Source organism: Conger conger, chromosome 1 (assembly GCF_963514075.1).
Source record: "Conger conger chromosome 1, fConCon1.1, whole genome shotgun sequence".
Classification (NCBI taxonomy): domain Eukaryota; kingdom Metazoa; phylum Chordata; class Actinopteri; order Anguilliformes; family Congridae; genus Conger; species Conger conger.
In genome coordinates, this window is record NC_083760.1 from 28173876 (window position 1) to 28194005 (window position 20130).

A 20130-nucleotide genomic window follows, 5' to 3' on the forward strand; every position below is an offset into this window, starting at 1 on the left:
TGACATATGGGTGCCTCTGCATTTGAGAGACGGACACTGATACGAGGTCTGAGGCGGCCTGTGTGCAGATGTCAGAGGGATTCACTAAGAGAATAATGGCTGGAGAAGCCAGGCGTATAAAATATACTTGTGCTCAAGCTGCCAGCGTCGCACAAATGCATTTCTGTTACCTTGCGTCTGTTTTTGAGGTAACCTTTGCCCAGTTTCTCAAATGGAATTTGGAAACCAGTGGTGTCACTTTACTAATGTATTAGGTCCTCCTGTTGTATTTTTCAGTGTCAAAATAGTTGGGGTTCCTTTTGGTTGGGGGCAGTGGGGTGGGGTTGGGGGTGGATGGACTCATGCTGTTGAACCAAACACGCAGGTGAAACACGTAGCGAAAAACATGCAGCCCTAAACCCAAACCATGGCCATGATGCATGGAACAGTCACTTTTTTTTTTTTCTTTAAAGGTCTTTTTTTGAAGAGCACTGACAAATAAAGTGGAGAGAAAGATGATGACTATTTCAAGGCCCACGCTAGAGGGAAAAAAAGGCAGCGCTTTTGCCCATGCTACTTCAGCTGCATTGAAGAGGACTTAGCGCAGATGGATTGTGCACTACAGAATGTCATGGATATAATTCAAGCTGCCAGCTTAATCAGGATGTTACCAGGAAACAACCTGCAAAAGAGAAGGACCAATTGTTTGTTGACCTCTGACCCCCCCAACCCCATGCCCATTACAGATTGTCATAAATTCTTTTTTTTTTCTTTTATGTTGGGGGGCTCAGCATCTCTGCTGGGTTTTTTCAGGGGGGTGGGGGGGTTCATTGAGGGCCACCCAGAGCTTAATACACAAGAAAGAGAGTTCTCAAAATCCTCATGCGTCTGATATACATTTCTCATTTCGGAACAGCAGAATTAAAAGTATCTAGAAATACCCCAAACACCCCCTGGTGCTGAGCAGACCATTGAATGCTTTCTTAACTGAGGGAGTATTACATTCATTGTTTACTGTAGGTGGACCAATAAGAATTTCTCAAGGCCAAAACTTATGCTGATGTGTACAGGAAAGGCAATCGGTTAATTCTAATTTACGTGTATACATACGGCATGGTCGAAAAGTTGGACAGTTGTTCCAATTTATCATGCGTACAGAGGTTGATTTACAATCTCAAATAACCACCAATGCTTTATCAAAATGCAAACAAATCAATAATAGCTCACTTTGGTGTAGTTGTGACACGCATGACATAGAATTACTTTTTGTATAGGTTTAGTTTCTAAATAAGACCAGTGTGGGAAACAAAAATGAAGAAAAAGATCCACTGGGTTAAGACGATTAAACTATCCATTGCATGATGGCACACTTGCAAGAAACTGTTGCAATTATAATAGACGACCTTGGCGATTAATATTTGTCCAGTCACAAGTACCTTCATGTCAATGTTAAAAAGTAAGAAGTAATAGAACCCTGAAAAGATTAACATTTGATTTGAAAAATACGGACCACTTACAGTATATTTTGGCCCAACAGATGTGGTATAAGGCCTGCATTATTCATCTCAGTATTTGACGACTTTTGGTTATGTTTTCTGAACAACATGATCTTAATTATGCTAGGTATCTAGTCAACTAAGTGTGCCAGGGAAGGACGATGCAAAGATACAGTCGTTCACAGACTAACATTAGCAGGTCTTTTGCAAACCCTTGTGTGAGGAATATGCTGTTGATACTTTTCATGATTAATTGGTCTCAGCTAAAGTATTCTCACATTTTATATTTCCTGCATTATTCAAATTAGATGGTAAATTACAAAAGATGTTTAAGTGGGGGTTACATGTATACCGTATGTTCTCTGTGACTTTAATTCCAGAGACAACACTACAATCTGAGAGGTTGCATCTAGTGTCAGGGCGAAGTAGAAAATTTGAAAATGCTACATATTGTGTGGATGCCATCCAATATCCATACTTTTCAGTTATTACTTTAAGAAGTAAACATATGGGTCATTCTACGAAAGACATTTTGCATTCTGAAAATCAGATTTTCAAAGTATTGTTTTTGTTGTGTTTAAGGATTTATTTGGATTAAGTAGACCCTTACCTGTCAGAAAAATATGTGGTGCCATCTCAGGCTATCTTACTTATTTATTTTCTTAAATTAATCAACATGCACGAGTGTGTTTTGTCAACCCTGTTACACACATCAAATTGTATTTAAAATTATTTGAAGTCATACTTATAATAAATCTGGTATATTATGAAAGATACATCATCCCTGTTTACATTAACAGTGTTTATAAATTAAAATAATGAGGAATATGTTTTTTTTACATGGATGAATAGACTCATGTGCAATCTGCCCAGTCACTGTATCTTAGTTTTTTGGAAAAAATCATGAAAACAAAGTAATGTGTTTATAATCATATCCTAACTACTTAAGGGGGGTATTGTTATGTTTTACTTAACATTTCAAAAGAGTTTATGTATATTTGACTTTCATTTCTATTAATTAAATAAGAGTATTATAAGAGTAACAGGATTGACGGTGGCATACCTGTTCAGGAGACAAGTTTGTTTTTAGACTGTAGTAAGTGGATTTGGCATAGAACATTATGGAAATGAATGAGGACACTGAAGACATATATGTAAAACAGTTATTTTATTAAAATTATGAAATAATTTAAACTAAAATAATTTGCATCAAAATGAAATGATGCTATCTGATGCATCCTCTCAAATACAATCAGTGTCAATTCAAATAATCTCCCAGGAATTTCTGATGAAAAACAGCAGAGCAGCCTCCCCATTAACAAACTGAGCTGCAAGTTCAACAATCTGGCCAAGCCAGATTCCTCAAGTTCAAGTCAGAGCCTTTTTCTCTCCTTCTTTGATCTTAAACGCCCCTCACGATGTTGCCTGCAACACAATGAAACCCTGATTAAATAATCTACTGATGTGGGGTAAAGCGTAACAAAAGCATGTAAAATACAAATGCATATGAAATCACCTTTCTTGTTCACAATAGGTTATTTCATATTGTTACTTATATTATAATTTGAAGCAGTTTCACAACCTAATGTGATGATGGGGTCAATACACATCAGCGGTCAATAACCTATATGAATTTATATATATATCTTTCAGTTTAATAGGCTAACAAACACATTTAGGGACAAAACATGCTATTTGTAGTATAAATATTATTTAAAATTATGTATTGTATAAATAATTCTGGTTTTGAACACACAGTAAACATTGGGACATGGCAGGGAAAGGGTTAATAGTAACAGGGTTGACAGTAACAGGGTTGACGAAATATGTTTTTGGCAGCCATTACTAGCCATGTGGTTAACACAATGACACCACATGGTGTGCATTCTAGAGAGGCTAATATGCTTGTTTATATGTACATTTAAATTTTCCATGAAATAACTTTTTAATACATGATATCATGGTAACAAGATTGACACACTATGACTGTCCCCTTCTGTCAGACTAAACATAACTCAATGAAAATCCATCAAAAGAGAGGAGCACTTACTTGTCTGCTTGGCATCATCTTCATAAAAGGCAGAGGATATCACTTCCTGAAAATTATGTCACTTTTGGGATAGTCCATTGTCCCTGAGGAGGGTGTTTATCCAAAGTAACAGGGTTGACGCAAAACGCAGGGACAGGACTAAAATGTTATTTTTTTTCAATATTCCAAAAAGGTGAAGAATGAAATACATGCATTATAGGTTAACTGACAATTGAAGCTTTTCATAAGTATAATTTGTTTTCAGATAATTTGATTTCATCCTCCTTAAAAGCCTGTTGTAATAGAAATATTTTACGCAGGGACAAGCCATTTTTAGCTATTTTTACAATGTTTACAAGATATACAACACAAAAAGTCTTTAAAGTTCATGAAATAAATCAATGTATACATTTTTTAAATGAAGACTGTTTATTTACCAAATGATACCAACTAAATTTTTAAATGTTTTGTTGTTAATATTGCTTTATGAGGTAGTTTTTGTGTCAGGGACATAAAATGGCACGTTTTCGTAGAATGACCCATATGCTATATTACTGAAAATATAGTCGAAACGGTCTCATATTTGATCAGCTGTGTGTAGATTTGCAGTTCAATGCATACAGTGGGTTTCTTTTTATGATATTCATTATGTCTTACTTTCATCTATGATATAGCTGCGTGGGTGCATGTTCCTCCCATCAAAGAGCCTTGAGATCATGAGAACAGTGAGATTGGATATTCTTGTAACTGCAGGATGTTAGCTTTTCTAATGGGGGGGGGGCCCAGTTGGGAAAAACATTTTTGTTATTTTTTATGTATTAGTGAATGCATTTTGAAAACCTACCTTTATGCCGTTCTGGCACTATGCATATACACAAAATATTGACCTTAAATGCATCTCATCCCTGAACTGAAAACCTTTTTTTTTTTGTAGCAAGTACTCCATTCAAGTTGGAAAAATTCTGCGATGAAAGTATTTTGCTACTTGTTCAACATGGCTTGAACCCCCTTTTGTGCTTGTAATTATTTGCCTATCACAAGGGTGTCTACTTCCTCTGGGAGATAAACTGACCCTGTGGGTTCATTGTAGTTATTTTATCCATCCTCATCTCCTTGGTTCTTGCATGACCTGGAAATTGACCGAGATCCGCTATCTTGAAGGACATTCCAATACGTTAAATGTGAAGAGCAAAGATGCTCGAAATGCCTGGCATATAAATGATTCACCTGTGGATCCACCTCTCCATGTCTGCCAGGTCATAAAAATAAAATATGTGATTTGAATGATCCCTGTGTCTCGTGGTGGTAGGGGAAGTTAGAGCAAGTATTCACATACTGAGGTCAGGGAATCCCAGATTCAATAGGAAGTCTTCAGAGGTTAAAAATTTTACTCAAAACAAAAAAACTTGTTAAATGTTCCTTCAAGGATCTAGTTAGGACATTCCTTCAAGCAAGGAAACATCAGCGCATCCTTTGTGGAAATATTTTTTCGGAAAGCCTGTGTAAATTATTGACCTGTGGAAGGTGGGAACATTTCACTGGTTGGAATGCCCTTAAAGATGGCAGTCCTTTATCGATTTCCGGGTCAGGAGCAAGGACAAGAAAAAAGAAGAGAAAAATATGCAATTGGAATGATCTTCATGATTTTATTCAGTAGGCCCCCAGGTAGACACAGGTGTGCATCATCAGTCAGGCAATCAAGTAAGTCCTCAATCAGTAACACCTGCAGGAGCCACATCCAGACATAGGCACACAGACTCGACAGAGTTGGAATCGTAACACCTGCCATCAAAGCAAAAACACAAAAGCCTCTAAAACAAGTGTAGTTTTAATACAAAACATTGGGCTCATTCCAATCACTTGTTTTTCCTCAACCCTTTTCCTTTCCTTGCTCTTTACCCAGAAATCGATTGAGGTCCACAATTTTTAAGTACACTCCAACCCACTAAATGTTCCTAGAGCTAGAAGACCTGTGGATCCACCTCTCCCCATCTGCCATGTATGTAACTCACGTGGCTTCGAGGTGACGTTTCAAGGCAGAAGGGCATTCCAGTTGCCTAATTCACCTTTTTTCGACATCCCTGTATTTTTTTTGCCACTTTTCTTAGTGCACACTCTCTCAATGGGTTCATTCCAATTGCTTATTTTTCTCTTTCCTGCTTTTTATCTACTCCTAACTCCACCCATCGGGAGAGGCTGTCTCTCAAGCCCAAGCATGTTTAGGTCATGGAAATGCACGGCCAAACCACAAATTGGGTCATCATCTCAAAAAAAGTTTTGTAGGAAATTATATTGCACGGCAAGGGAAACAAAAGCCAGATGGGCAAAAAATGTGGGTGGGGGAAATACTTCGTAAGCTGCTTCATGTCGTAGGGGCAATATGCACTATTGATAGTGGAGAAGTGAAGTTGTATTGTTTTCTTGCAATGTTTTTTTCAGACTGTCACTGGAAGGATTCTTTCATTTACTGGAGAGCATTGAAGAAAGGCTAGATGAAAGGGAAAAAAAGGTGTATAGAATCTCAACAGTCAGCGAGCAGCATCTCAGCTATTTGATAAGGTAAGCTTTTTTTCGCCTCACCCTTATTTGCCTTTGAGTGAAAATCTTTTCACTTCAGCTTGGTTCCTATTGATATTAACCTACAATAAAGTGAAATAACGGGTGTTTTGAGGGCTCTCAAACAAGAGTCGTTATTTAGCACCAGCAACTCTTGCAATGCACAATACACACACCTTCAATTCTAAGGGTCTTAGTTTAGAAATTATAGGTGTAAATGTTTTTTTCTGCTTATCTGTTTAAGTGTACTTTTATATTGGAATGATTTCTCACATGTTTATGTGCATAAACAGTATGTTATTTACAAAACTTTGTAATGTAATGTTCGTGAAAGGATCATAGGATGAGAGAAGAGGGGGAAAGAAATAAGTTTATGTATTTTGCCTGAGTATGCCTATTAGCTAAATGGTGACATGTTCGTTGGCATATGCTGTTGTATGATAGCCTTCTATCTTTGGCCTTAGCATGTTAGCATGTGTGCCCCCCGCCTTACTCCCATAGGCTAATCGAGACTGGTCAGGGTGTGTGCGGAGCGATTCTGCCGTTGCCGCGGTAATCCAAAATATTGACCGGCTCACGTGGTTGTGTGTGTTCGGCAGCCTTTGTAACGGGAAGGCTGGCTTGAATGAAGAGGACCTTGAAGCCTGCGGAGCCGTTGCCCTTCACCAGCTTCAAAGGTTGTCATGGAACACGTCAAAGGGATGCCTGTTACCCCAAGACATAGTTAGCGCTAACTGGACTGTGGCAGCGGAGGAGAGCAGAATCAGGTGAGTCAAGCTCTTGTGTTAAGCTGCTGTCTGATGCGTTTCATTTTTTGTTATTTTTAGAATTTTTAGTCCCTGTGTGTGGCGTGCTTATGATGGTACCTTTTTGGATAAGGCTGCTGGTATTGCTGTCAAAATAAAAGTGAATAATGTGAAATAAAGAAAAAAGACAATATCTTGGTGCTGTACCAGTTTGTTTTTTTAAGTATGTTTGTAGCATTGTGTACTTGAAATATAATGAATGGTTTCACTGTAAGGCCATCAAATGGATGTTGTTTTTAATTGTTGCTAAAACAGTTCAGAAAAAGTGTATTCTTATATGTGAAATGTGTTTATCTTTTAATGTTATATAGTGTCTTGGATACATGTAACTCACAGTGCCAATATCCCATATAGTCCCATATACTGCGACTTCAATGACTTCCCCCTATTTGTCCACACAGTAAAATCCAATCTCCAGTGGCTAGCAATTCAAAGCAGATATATCGGTGTTTCACAAGGGTTCAAGACACTGATCTCTGAAAGTGTCTCAATGAAAGGTTGAAAAGATAGAAAGGTGAAATACCCTTTGCAGGCACCAGAGAGATTAATTTTTCCCCCCTTTTTCTCTTTCTGTCCATCACGTCAGAAAAAGAGAAATTACAGGAATAGCAAGGTATTTCCATTGTTGAGCTGGCAGCTTGTGTGTTTCCAGCCACCTCACATAGAAAGGTCACATGGGCAGTATCCAGTCTTAACACCATAGCCTGCGTGTCATAAACGAATGAGGTGACCTATCCATGACACTCATCCTTGATTACAAGGACACAGACCCTGATCTGGAGGACTCATGGGTATAATTATACCATTGATTTTCCCCGTCCTCTGGTGACCGTCTTCTAGAGAATTCTGAACTCGCTTGTTTTGTCCTGTAGTTTGTTCATAGAAAGACCTGAGACTCCCAGCACTGTTACAGAATATTGGATAGAGTTCAGTATGCTGCAATTTTTTCACGTCTAGCTTATGCTATAGGTTATGCAGTGATGGGAGTCATGGAGGTCATGAATTAGAGACATGTTTGAAAAAAATAAAAAAAATAAATCATGCTTGCCATGTAAGCTTACTTCCAACTGTCGGTCCACAGTGAGAAAACTTTATTTAGCAGCTACATAGTGGAAAGAAAATTCTTGCACCTAGTAGCTGTGGCTATAACCTGTGAAATTGTATTTTTTTGAATGACCTGAAGGTAAGGTTTTGTAAATTTGAGCAGCATGTTGCATGTAAGGAAAAACGGTGTGACCAAAACCTTGGAAAGGCTTTTACTTGCTTTCCAAATTTGGCAGGGTAAATCTTGCAGTGATGCCAGTAACACCTGTTTGACATGAAAACTGTAGAAATCGCAATACAATCAAAATAAGAACATAAGAGTTGAAACATTTCATGTTTCATTTTGTAACCCAGCTTTTAGTTTGCTTTGAAGGTGTTGGATGGTATAGGCATCCTGATAAATGTATTTGGAGATGTTCCTACCATGTGAATAAAGGCTAGAGTAACCAAATTGTTTGTACAGAGGCCTGACTGCAAACTTCTTTCCAGGCCCAAAATATATGATTATAGATAAAATATAGATTATCTGGTAAAAACAAAATAAGAGTAAAACTAAATGCCAAAAACCATTGTTATGGTTGTCTCAGGAATTAGTAGTGCGCACCTTGTCTTATTGCATTGTGTGACTAGGCTGTGTTGGGTGTAAAAGTTCCAGTGTGAAACATTGCAGCCTTAATTATGGGGTTCTCAAACTTCAAAGGGGGCTGGGTGCTCCTTCCTCATTACTTCCTTCACAGATTAGCTGGAAATGGCAAAGCTTGAAAAATCTGTGTTTCGCTTTGAACTCGCCTTCAATTGCTCTGCAACATCACTGTCTTTTCAGTGGTGTGCACAGTAAATGTAAGTAGTGTTGGATTAGTGCGAGGCTAATCATAGGGGGAGCCTGAGCCAGACCGAAAATGATCAGAGTGGGCCTTGAACTTTAAAGTTTGTGAAACTGCAGCAGAAATAACCAGTAAATAACTTGTTTTACTTTCAACTAAGTCACTCCTTAAGTAACTGCAGAATTCTCTTATAATGAAACGTTTTGCTTTACTATAATTATTGGTTTATCTCATTATGTTATATACAGTAGGCTCCAGAATTATTGGAACCCTTGATACTGTAAACTAAAAATAATACAGTTATGGACATAGGCTTTATTTTTCCAACATAAAGTAGTGTGCTTTAATAATGGTTCAGTGCAATCAACCGAGTCCGAAATATTTCACCAAAAAAGCAGCTATCACAATTATTGGCACCCCTACTTTAATACTGGCAAGTATGACTGCTATATAATTCAGAGAATTTGTGATCCAATTAGAGAACACATTTGGAGGGATTTTTGACCATTCCTCCATGCAGAACCTTTCAGAATCATTGATATCCTTGGGTTTACACTTATGGTCCCCCCTCTTCCGTTCAGACCACAGGCTTTTGATGGGATTTAAGTCTAGAGACTGAAATGGCCATTGCTGGACATAAATGTTGTTTTCACTATTTCTCTGAATTATGATGTATATTTGAGTCATTGTCCTGCTGGAAAATGTACCTAGGACCAAGTCTCAGCTTCCTAGCAGAGACAACCAGATCTTCTGCCAAAATTTCCTGGTACGTTCTTGAATTCTTTGTGCCAGTGATCTTAAAAAGTGCCCCTGGACCACTGGCAGCAAAACATCGCTATGAGCATTCCTCTGTTGCCACCAAACATGTTGATGGTGGGTATGACCAAAAAGTTTGATTTTGGCCACATCTGCCCATTGCACTGTCTTCCAGTCATAATTCCAATGATGTTTGCCAAACTCAAGATGCTTGGTTTTCTTTATTGCTGTCTTCATGCTATTCTTTTAAAGAGTTTGTTGATATGGAGGTGCTATTTGTTGTTTTTAAGCCTTGGTGACTCCAAGATGACCTTCCCTTTGTCCCCAGAATAGCTCGACATGTGCTGGAAACATTCCTTAGAGATTCTGGTTCTTGTTTATATGATGCTGTTGCAGGGGATTGGCTGCACACGTATGCTGTGAATCTCCAATTCCACCACATCCCGAAGGTGTTCTATTGGACTGAGATCTCATGACTGTGCAGGCCATTGGATTACATTACACTGACCTCATTGTCATGTTTGTGGAAACATTTTAAGATTACATGTGCTGTGTGACATGGTACATTATCCTGCTGGAAGTAGCCGTCAGAAAATGTTTTGTGGCTGTAAAGGGATGCACGTGGTCAACAACAATACTTTGGAGGGTGTGGCATTTAAATCATGCTCCATTTGTATTAAGGGGCCTAATGTGTGCCAATAAGGATTCCCAACACCAACACCATTACACCAACACCAGCCTGAACAGTTGACACAAGCCAGGATGAATCCATGGATTCATCTTTTTTTATGGCAAATTTTGACCTGTTGCCGCAGAAATGGAGATTCATCAGACTAGGCAATGTTCTGTACAGTTTTGGTGAGCCTCTGTCCACTGTTGCCTCAATTGTCTGTTCTTAGCTGACAGGAAGAGAGACGCTCTTCTGCATACCAGTGTTGTAATGCGTGGTTATTATGCTCTAATTCACAAGGCGTTGTTGTCCAGAGAACTGCCACTCACTGGATGTTTTTGGTTTTTGTCATCATTGTCTGTAAACTCTAGCTACTCCAGCCCTCTTGAGTCTTCTGGCACCAACAGTCATTCCACAGTCAAAATCACTTGGATCACATTTCCTCCCCATTCTAAAGTTTTAAAAAATGGAACCTGTTGACTATGTCTGCTTGCTCTTATGCATTGAGTTGCTGCCGTATGATTGGCCGATGAGATATTTGCATTAACAAGCTGGTGCTGAGGTGTACTCAATAAAGTGGTCAGTGTGTGTGTGGGTACCCATGTTTGGTGCTTTATATCTATTTTGACATTGAAAGTATAGTGTTCACGTTCATGTTGTATTATTTCAGTTTTGTGTATGTTTTGTCTACCAATTGGCTGCGACACACAATTGTTTATGGGTAGCTTCAATTGTTTACAGTAGTTTCTGACCACCCTCCAACGTTACAGTAGCTGATATTGGGGCATTTGGGGAGTTGTGGTGAAGAAAGTATACTTCAGCAACTACAGTGTATTTGAAGTGTATCTTCTTGCATTAGACCAGAGACACTCAAATTGCCCTCTGCCAGCCAATGTAAAGCCAGCAGGTCATCAGAAACTAAATATCTCTAATATCTTTCACTATACACACAAAATCAATCACTGAAAATGAGCTAAAGTCACAGGACTGATTGCAAGCATGCATCTCAATTTTGTGATCAATAATTAAAAAATAAAAAATACAATAAGTAAAATGGTATTTTTTCAAGCTAAAGAATGTTTGATTGTTTTAATATTTCTATTTCTTATTGTGTTACTAGTGCAATCAATTTTTGCTGTTAAAAATATGATTCTCAAATTTTTTTAATGTTTGTTTAGGCATTCATAACTGCTACTCTGTTTATTCAAATTTACTAAAATTTCTGTTCTATGTACAGGGAAGCATCATTAGTCAAAAATGAATATTCTAGGTGTGTGCAGCTGGAAGCAGCAGTAGATGAAGGATCAAACCTTCCAGTCATTTCTATGTTATCATGCTTACCTGGGGGGAAAAAATAAATGTACAGAGGGAAACTATGTTTAATTAAAAAGGCAGCAAATATTTGGGCAAGCACCTTTATGTGCCCAAGGAAGAAGCTGTGTTTGAAATTATTGTCTAGTGCTTTAATCCCATACTTTTGCACTTTTGCACATTTGTCCAGCAGTTAAGCACAATAAAATAAGAACACGTATTTGCACATTTATTTATGCATTGTACAAAGAAGTATGTTCCATTGTGTCATGTTAAGCTGAATAGAGTAGTGGACACATCGATAAACTTGTACCATTGTGCTGACCTGTTTTCACACATAATTTAGCACTGAAAATGAATCTGGGCATTGTTGACACCAGAAACACCATTGCAGTGTTCTCTTTGATTTAGCAATAACAGTTTGAATTGGATTTTAATAAGTCGGTATGACCGCTTGTATTTTTGTTCATTTTATCAGATAACCCCAAGGTTTTACCCTGTTCTACTTATATACTTTTTTAAAATTATGTATATTTGAAGTATATTCGGGGCCATAGGTTTGAATTTTCCCCTACAGTATATAAAATGTTGGCGCCTCTCGTTAAAGAGGGCACATCTGGCTGGGAGTTTCCTTGCCAGATCTGAATATGTTGTTTGCCGCAAGTGTAACCACGACTTGCCTATTCTGGACATTGCCTGCGTTATTAGTTAACCCATATAATTTAATGAAAACATAAAAATTGGTCGGATGGCTCAAGCTTGTGCAAGAGTGCTTTACGGTTGCCAGGTATGTCCAAGTAACACTCCCCCCTGGGGTTGCTTTTCAGAGAATCTCTGCGGTTCCCTTTAATTTGTTTATTTGTGCTGTGATTCATTTCAACGTCGCTTTCTCTACAGGTCCTGCCTCCCTGCCGACGGGGCCGAATTGTGGGAAGGCTGGTTCCGGCACGCCCTTGCGTTACGTGACCGCGACGCGTTCACCATCGACGGCATCGCCAAACTCTTCGCGCCGTTACTGGTGGAGGAAGGTGCCTCTTATACCGATGAGGTAATCTATTTATGTTTAATGAACCATCGGCCGCTTCGAGCTACCTGACCGCATTTGCTGAAAGTCAAGTTTTTGCGCAACTAAAAGGCGACCATTGGAGGAACAACGACAAAAAAAAAAAACGCATTCACCAGCACGAGCGGACGTCACCTCCTTTGTGTACCGCCAGAACTGGGGACGGCCCATTCATCCGATCTCTATGCGCCAAGACCTTGACCAAAGCAAAACTTTGACCCGTGTGCTAATCACAAATGGCAAGGCTCTGCCTGATACCTTTAAAATAAAAAAAATAAAAAATCCATAGCATTTTCTCTGAAGGGGGGGGGACTCCCACTGTGTTCTTTATTTGTTCAGAAGCAAAGTGTTCATTTGATCCGGGCCTGCTAAAAAAGAAGCAAACATTTGAAGACATTGTATATGGCGCAAGTCTTAAATTCTTCTTTCATTGCCTTTCCAGTGTAGAATGTCCAATTAGCTGAACGGAAAATGATGGCGAATATATAAGGCAAAGGCCGACTGAAAGAAAGGTCAAACAGATCGTTAGGGCCTTCCATAACATGAACGTTATATAATGTGGCAATCTTCTCCATTACCAACCATTAGAAGCTATTTTCTGTAAAGCAGAACCCAGTAATACCACCTCCTAATTATGGATCCCATCAACACTGTTATAACAAGACAACTCTGTAATGATGAAAATGTATTTTTAGACTGTTTGACCAATTTTAATGGATACCTTGAGCGTATAAATATACACAAAGCACTGCATTTTCCTGGCAAGTGGCATCTCATGAACCTTGATACTTATAAATTAGACTAGTTTTGCACTCTTGGTAGGAAGAAAAAAAAAAAAAAAAAAAAAGAAAGCAGCTGATTTCCGAAAAACTCCCTCTTTTTCATGAAAGAAGTAGGAGAGCCGGAATGGTGGAGTCCTAAGTGGTCTCCCTGCCGCTGGGCGACTGTGTGTGTTGGCTCGGGTGCGGAGCTCCAGAGAGTGGCTCTAGTGCTCTCCAGTTTTATGCAGACAATGGAAAGAGTGCAGCAGCAGTCCCCGGTCATCGTGTTCTGCCGTGTAGGGAGAACATGAGCCGAAGACCCCGTGTCGTAGCCATGTTCTCTACATACCATACCGTGCGGGAGAGGACCGGTCCAGACCAGAGTGCCGGTGTTCCGACATTCGGTTGTGATCATGAATGGTGTAAATGCACAGATTGGTTGCTGTGCTACAGCGTACTTGTGAAAATGCGCTGAAGCTAACCTTTTTTTGGTATCTGATCGATCAGCCATTCAACTGGTAAGAGCCTAGGGGCCTACAGCAAATACAGTGTGTGTTCTTCAGATTTAGCCTATCCCTTGAGTCCTTCACACTAGAACAGTGCTACTCAACTCCACGTCCTGCGGCCCGCAGTGTGCTACACCACCTCATTTCACGAATTGGCTTATCTGAACCAAGCAGGTAAAATAAATCTTGAAATTAGGTGGTGTAGCGTATGGAAGGAGGAAATACCTGCAGACACTGCGGCCCCCACTGCACTAGAAGATGGCATTCTGTGCATACCTCCGCCAACACATTGTTGACATTGTCAAGATTTGCCAGTTCCACATGTCAGATATTCATCAAATAATTTATCCCGTGCCTTTCACACCAGGAGACACTTTTTCATGACTATCTCAAATTGGGCATGAGTCATGCCTCTCTTAAGCATTACATAATTTTTGGTGTAAAGCCATGCCCACCACCAGTGGCTAATTGGTGTGAAACATTAATAAGTTATTCCTTGCCCCCCCCGATCAACCTTTCCACAAGTTTTGTATGGTCTCTTTTATCCGTTCAGAAGTTCTATGGCTTTTAGTGCAAGCTACAGTCCACCTTGAAATGTGAACACCTCAATGTGAACAGCAAAACAGATTTTTCTTGCCTCAAGTCCTCCACATGTTACAAAGCCAATCTGTTCATAACTTTTGGAGATACCCAACTAACGGACAGATGGACGGAATGTGACAGAATCATAACCACTGTCAACTCTGTTGTAATAAAGTGAAGCTTTACCTTTCCTAAGAAGAATTGAAATCATTAATAATTTGTCTTGGAGTTTTCGTTCTGTTTTTGTAGTTTTACATTCGGGTGTTTTGTTCATAGAAAACTGTAGAACATTTGGCACATTTGTGTTAGTTTCCTCTGACCTCCACATAGAAGCAGTGAAGAGTTCTTCTTTAATTTGTTCCCGTTGTAGGCTGAGGCACTCCTGAGTGTCCTACTGGAGGAACCCATCATTGATAGCGATGAGTCGTCTGGAGGACTGCCATCTTGCCTTTTTGATGGCGGCAAAATCAAAGCTGCTAGGCCTGTTGGTTGCCGCGAAACCTTTACCGACGGTAAGCAAGGTCACTTTATTGTACTGTAACACTTAGACCATCACCGCAAACTGTGGATTTAAATTGTACTGCACACCATCACACTCTACACAATGACATAAGCCATTCATACCCTATCAAAGGAGAAGGAACATCACATTGTAATGTTAATTTTAATCTGACAACCCCAACGGTCATGGATTTGATATTTCTGTTACTGTTAGTTACTGTCTGATGAAAGTCATTACATAGTCACATAATGGTTCTGTCTGCCACTTTGTATAGTACATAAGTACATTTACAAATCATTTTTCAAATTAAAAAAGAAAAATAACGTATCTTTAGTTTCTTCAGATCTCTAGTGGATGAGACTTTTTATTTTTTATATTGTTCTTAAATGGAAGTACTTTTAGTATTCTATATCAGGGATATAACAATTTTTAGTTCTGTAGTTTGTTAAGCACAAATGTATCTTTTACTGTCAACTAAACCGCTCCTATACTTGAAACTCCTATACTAAAAAAATTGACACGTTGGTTTCACCTATACGTTATTCCAAAAAGGTAATAATTCACGTTGAATTATTTGAGAGTCAAAGGCAAGATCCAAGATCATGAACAGGCACAATTGAAGGGCTGCAGCTGCCTTTGGCGGATCCCCTTATGGCTTTTATTTTATCTCGCGGTACAGCCAGGGTATTGCCATTCCTTTGGGGGGAGCCTCACACTCTCTGGCCCACTGAATGAGCTAGTCCTAAATTGCAGCCAAGAAAACTATCAATTTGTTAGTTTTGTCGCAGGTCACTTTGCTACACAAATAAACAGCACTGCACAAAATCTTGAAAAGGCGAAAGAACAAGCATTGAAGTATAGTTCAGAGAACGTCTGGTGTTGCGTTATAGCCTCATTCTCTGCACTGGCAAAAATTCACTTAAAATGAAATGCTCTTTCTCTGGTGTTTACACATTCACACACGCACACATGCATGCGTGTGCACACACACACACACACACACACAGTATGAAACAGGCCACAAAAGAGGCATACAAAGTCCCAACCTTCCCCTAGTATTCTCTGAGCTCTTCTCTGGGGCCTTCTTTCTTACAGGACAACAAAGTGGTGAAGAGGACAGCCAGGAAGAAAGCTTTGTGGAAAGTATTCCTATTAGAGGTAAAAAGGCAGCGAGCGGCCTGCCGCTCTGGAGTTCTTGTGCTCCGCTCATTTTTCCTCCCACAGCAGCGGATAATGGGGTCTTTTAAATGGATCGCTGTGGAAGGATGATCAAGGTGAAACCGGGGGTCAGACTCCCACCTGAAGGGCTTGCTCAGTCCCTCTAATTATCTTGGTAGAAATCGGAACTTTTATTATTTTATTTTTTTTCTTTCCCCCCCCTCCTCTCCTTCCTGCCTACGACCGGGCCGGGGCCAGAAACCGAATTGATAATTCCCCCCACGGCATAATGCGCCGGGGTTTAATTGTCGGGACGGCGAGCGCAGTGAAAGATCTGTCGTCGCTTCTCATTATCTTCTAAACAATGCTGCGGTGGAGCAGACTTGAAAGAACCCGGAGAGATGGCTCCCCTGAAAAGGCCTCTGGTACTGAACCCACCCCCTCCCCCCAGCCCCTGCCAGAACCTTAGAAATGTAAAATCATCTATTATTACACTTGGCAATCTGATCTCATACTGAGCTTTTTAAGTAAAGGCATCCCAAGATGGAGAAGAACAACAACAAAAAAAACCAATAGTCCAGCTACAAATTGCAACTAATCAAAAGCAGCAGTGAAAAAGGAAAAAGACGTGAGAAAGCGCCTTACGGAACATCTAATGTATCTGTATGTATGACTGAGCAAAGGATTAGTTTCAGGAAGTGCGCTGTGGACGATGATGTTTGGTTGTCAGGTGCATGTCGAGAACTAGAGATTAAAGTATTTTGATAATGAAGTGAATAACTTTTTGGAAATGCATGTAAACATCAATTTGTTGTACACATACAATTCTGGCGCTTTCCCCAAATCCACTACACTATTGGTCCAGGGCTAAATGACTCATGGGGCGCTCTTTGACCGAGCAGTTATGACAGCCATTTACTTGATTGTGTTTAGTTATTGCCTCGTGACATTCATTTGTGGTTGGAGTAATGCATTCTGGGGGGAAAGCGTGCTCGTAGCAAACCGGAGTACAGCGCCAAAATCTGAGTCCAAACTCCGCCTGCCGTCGGTGCATCTGGGCTTTTGGCTCTGCCTCTGACAAATCAGAAGCCGGAGTATAGGGGAAAGAAAATCGAGACAAAACGGCAGTTCTATTTAGCCTTTGCTTAGTGATTTGTTTATTTTTTGTGTGTGTGTTCTTTTGCTGTTTGAAAGCAAGCACTGGAAATGCAGTGAGATTGATACGGTAACTTCTCAGCTTAGCGACTTTAATGCTGTTTTCACATTTTTCATTGTAGATGCACAGAGCAACTTTCAATAGACAAGATTGGACGGGCAGTCTTTGTGAATTGATACAGAAAGAAATAGCGAGTCAGACCTATTCATATCCTGGCTCTGCAGCAGCTCCTGAATTAGAAATTAGAACAGCAGCACATCCAGATGGGAGCCCTAACATCCGGACGCTGGTTTAGCATTACGTGGGGGGAACAGTTGCTTTATGGAAATTGACGGACAAATGTGTGCCTTCCTTAAACTAACAGCTTAGCAGCCATTCAGTATGTTTTTTTTTTTTTTCACCTACTCGGTTCATCAGAAGTCTCAAAGACCCACATATTGTTGCATGTTGTCTCGTCAAACAGAGAGGCGGCGAAAGTTGGAAACGGAGGCCCCCGCGCAAATATTTGACTTTGCCATTTTGTGTTTTTCGAGCAGAGACAAAAGCGTATCAGCTGCTTAAACAGTCCGCTGCTCAGCACCGACCACAGAGCCCTCAAGAGGACGAGGATGAGGATGGGCTGGATGTGTTTCCATCAGGTACAGAATCCAGGGAGGGGCCCCCTGTTCTACCGGGCCTCACTGTGTGGGTGGGCGATAAAATTCTGCCCCGCAATGCCTGCTTTTTCCGATCACTAAAGTGATATATATGCAGGCTAAATACAATTTACAGGCCAGTTAAAACACACACACACACACATTTATCTGTGTTATGTTTCTGTTTGCCCTCAAAGGAGTGACACATGACAGTCATGTGGAGAAAGCTGGGAAAGGCGAGTTGGCAAGAACAAGTTCGACTTTGTTCAGCGAGCGCCGTCTTGTTGGGTAAGGAAATCATTTGTCATCGATTTCTGCCACTGAAATGCGGTGCCGTTTGAGTTTAACACCGTATTGCATTGCGCATCCCCGAACAAAGTCCTTCGATTGAGAGGCTCTCCTACTGTGCGGCTGAGCTCAAGAACCAAGCCTCAATACTCACAAGATGTCGGAGGGTGCCAGAGGTTTGCTACATACCCGGCTCGGTATCTGTAGCTGCAAATGGATGAGTTTGATTACCGCTGGAAATTTAGATTGAACCGCATGGACCCAGGATTTTTATGTACAGTACCTACATGATGTTTCAAATCAGGCCTAGCAGATTAATTGCTGCATTTGTCAATAAAATCCTGGGAGATGCGACTTAATCTTTCCGCCAACATAACTGGCTCTCAAGTCTGACGGGGGAGGGGGATCTGAATACGTCATTATTGGAGGGAAGTTTGGTGAAGTGGGGTTCCTGTGCACCGCTTCAAGATGGAAAACAGAAAATATTCACGCCACCTCCGTGCATAAACTATTCTTCTGGGGACGCATTAAATATCACCAGTGTTTAAGACCTCTTTCCTCTTTTCTGCATTAAATCAAATGCATTTAATTTGTTTTGAAGGCATTTTGAGGTCATATATTTTAGACTGGCTGAGTACTTAGACCCCTTGTTTGACCCTGTGGTTTAATGTCTAGTGTTTGGAAAGCAGAGCTGCTTGGGGAGTAAATGTTTTGTTAAGCGCTTTACAGTTCCTGCAAGCAGATAGCCGCTTTCAGACCGTTTTGTTCCGAGACTGCTGAACCGCACACGTTGTTTTGACAGATGAAGAAAAGCAGTAGCAGCCTAACCCAAACATGTTTTTGTGGGAGGGGAATTTTGTTGGAACGGGCGAAAGAATGGAGGAGACATGACGCTTGGCTCAGCTACTGTCGCCACTGATCTCAGAGCTGGCTGTTAGCAAAAGCAACATACAAACTGGGAACACAGAGTGTATTAACAAAATAAATAAATTAGTAAAGAGATCTCACTACTTGATTTAACTTGTGTCTTTACATGCAAGGACATGTGAGGACTTTGTGTGTCTGTGTATGTGTGATAAAATAATTTCAAATACATGAAGGTCAACACAACTAGGTCATCGCTTTACAAACATTGTGGCCTCAGTACTCCAATGTTAAACAGGAAGAATTTTAAAAGGGGAAATGTTAAAGTGATCCAACACGGCAGAGATCCGCAGAGAAGGGGAATCACAGGGGAATCCATTTGCAAAGGTAATAGGTAGGTAAACCTCAGTGAGAATAATCTCCTTTGATTTCATAGTGATTACCAGGCCCCACGCTGACACAAGGGCGCCAGAATTCCTCCTTCGACTTCCCCTGGCCCTATTTGCCTCTTCGTACCTTTACACGGAGACAAGGGCATAGCGTTCGGTCATAAAAACACGCACTCCCCAAGCTACCTGCTGAACCAACACTCTTGTCTAACACGACCGCGATCCGTGTCATTTTTATATGCGGTGATATAGTAGCCAGTGGGGGGGAGGGGGGATGCTTTGTGTTTATTGCAAGAGAGGTGCTAGAATTTATTTTTGTAGATGCAGCAAAAAATCGTGTTGATCATCACGCGGATAAGGAGGGAGTTCCAAGAAGGTGTTGATCATAAAAACGTTGCGTGTACTCGTTTTATTTATACGCAACGTAGATCACGCTAAAATGGATAATTACAAACGATGGATGTAACAACGCTCCGGAAAAGTAGCAGCTCTCTCTTGGGACTCAATGCTAAATTTCAACAGGGCCTGCACTACTGCCGGGAGGTGTAATCCTGCGCCTTCTCCCACCCTCCCGCTGCAAAATGTTTCTAGGCCCCTCCAATGTTGGAAGCATTCCACTTACCGCGTGTCTGCTCCTCACACTTTTATCGCCCCGCACTTGAGCCGCGGACGTTAGCGCGTCGCGGCCCCTGCTAGCACGGCTTGCCTCCTTTTCTAATTATTTGTCTTATTTTTTTTGTCAGCGAGTTGATGAG

The 20130-nt window shown here is 40.5% G+C and overlaps 1 protein-coding gene across 4 annotated transcripts in view; it reads left to right on the top strand.

Moving 5' to 3' along the window:
• Nucleotides 1-20130, top strand: part of kiz (kizuna centrosomal protein) — a 55001-nt gene that overhangs the window by 16987 nt on the left and 17884 nt on the right. For all 4 annotated transcript variants that reach the window (XM_061254456.1, XM_061254473.1, XM_061254465.1 and 1 more), the window contains 7 exons: nucleotides 5944-6063; nucleotides 6660-6827; nucleotides 12369-12519; nucleotides 14754-14895; nucleotides 15981-16043; nucleotides 17736-17837; nucleotides 18032-18122. In XM_061254456.1, coding sequence (XP_061110440.1) covers nucleotides 5944-6063; nucleotides 6660-6827; nucleotides 12369-12519; nucleotides 14754-14895; nucleotides 15981-16043; nucleotides 17736-17837; nucleotides 18032-18122 — 837 coding nt within the window. The remainder of the gene's footprint in view (nucleotides 1-5943; nucleotides 6064-6659; nucleotides 6828-12368; nucleotides 12520-14753; nucleotides 14896-15980; nucleotides 16044-17735; nucleotides 17838-18031; nucleotides 18123-20130) is intronic.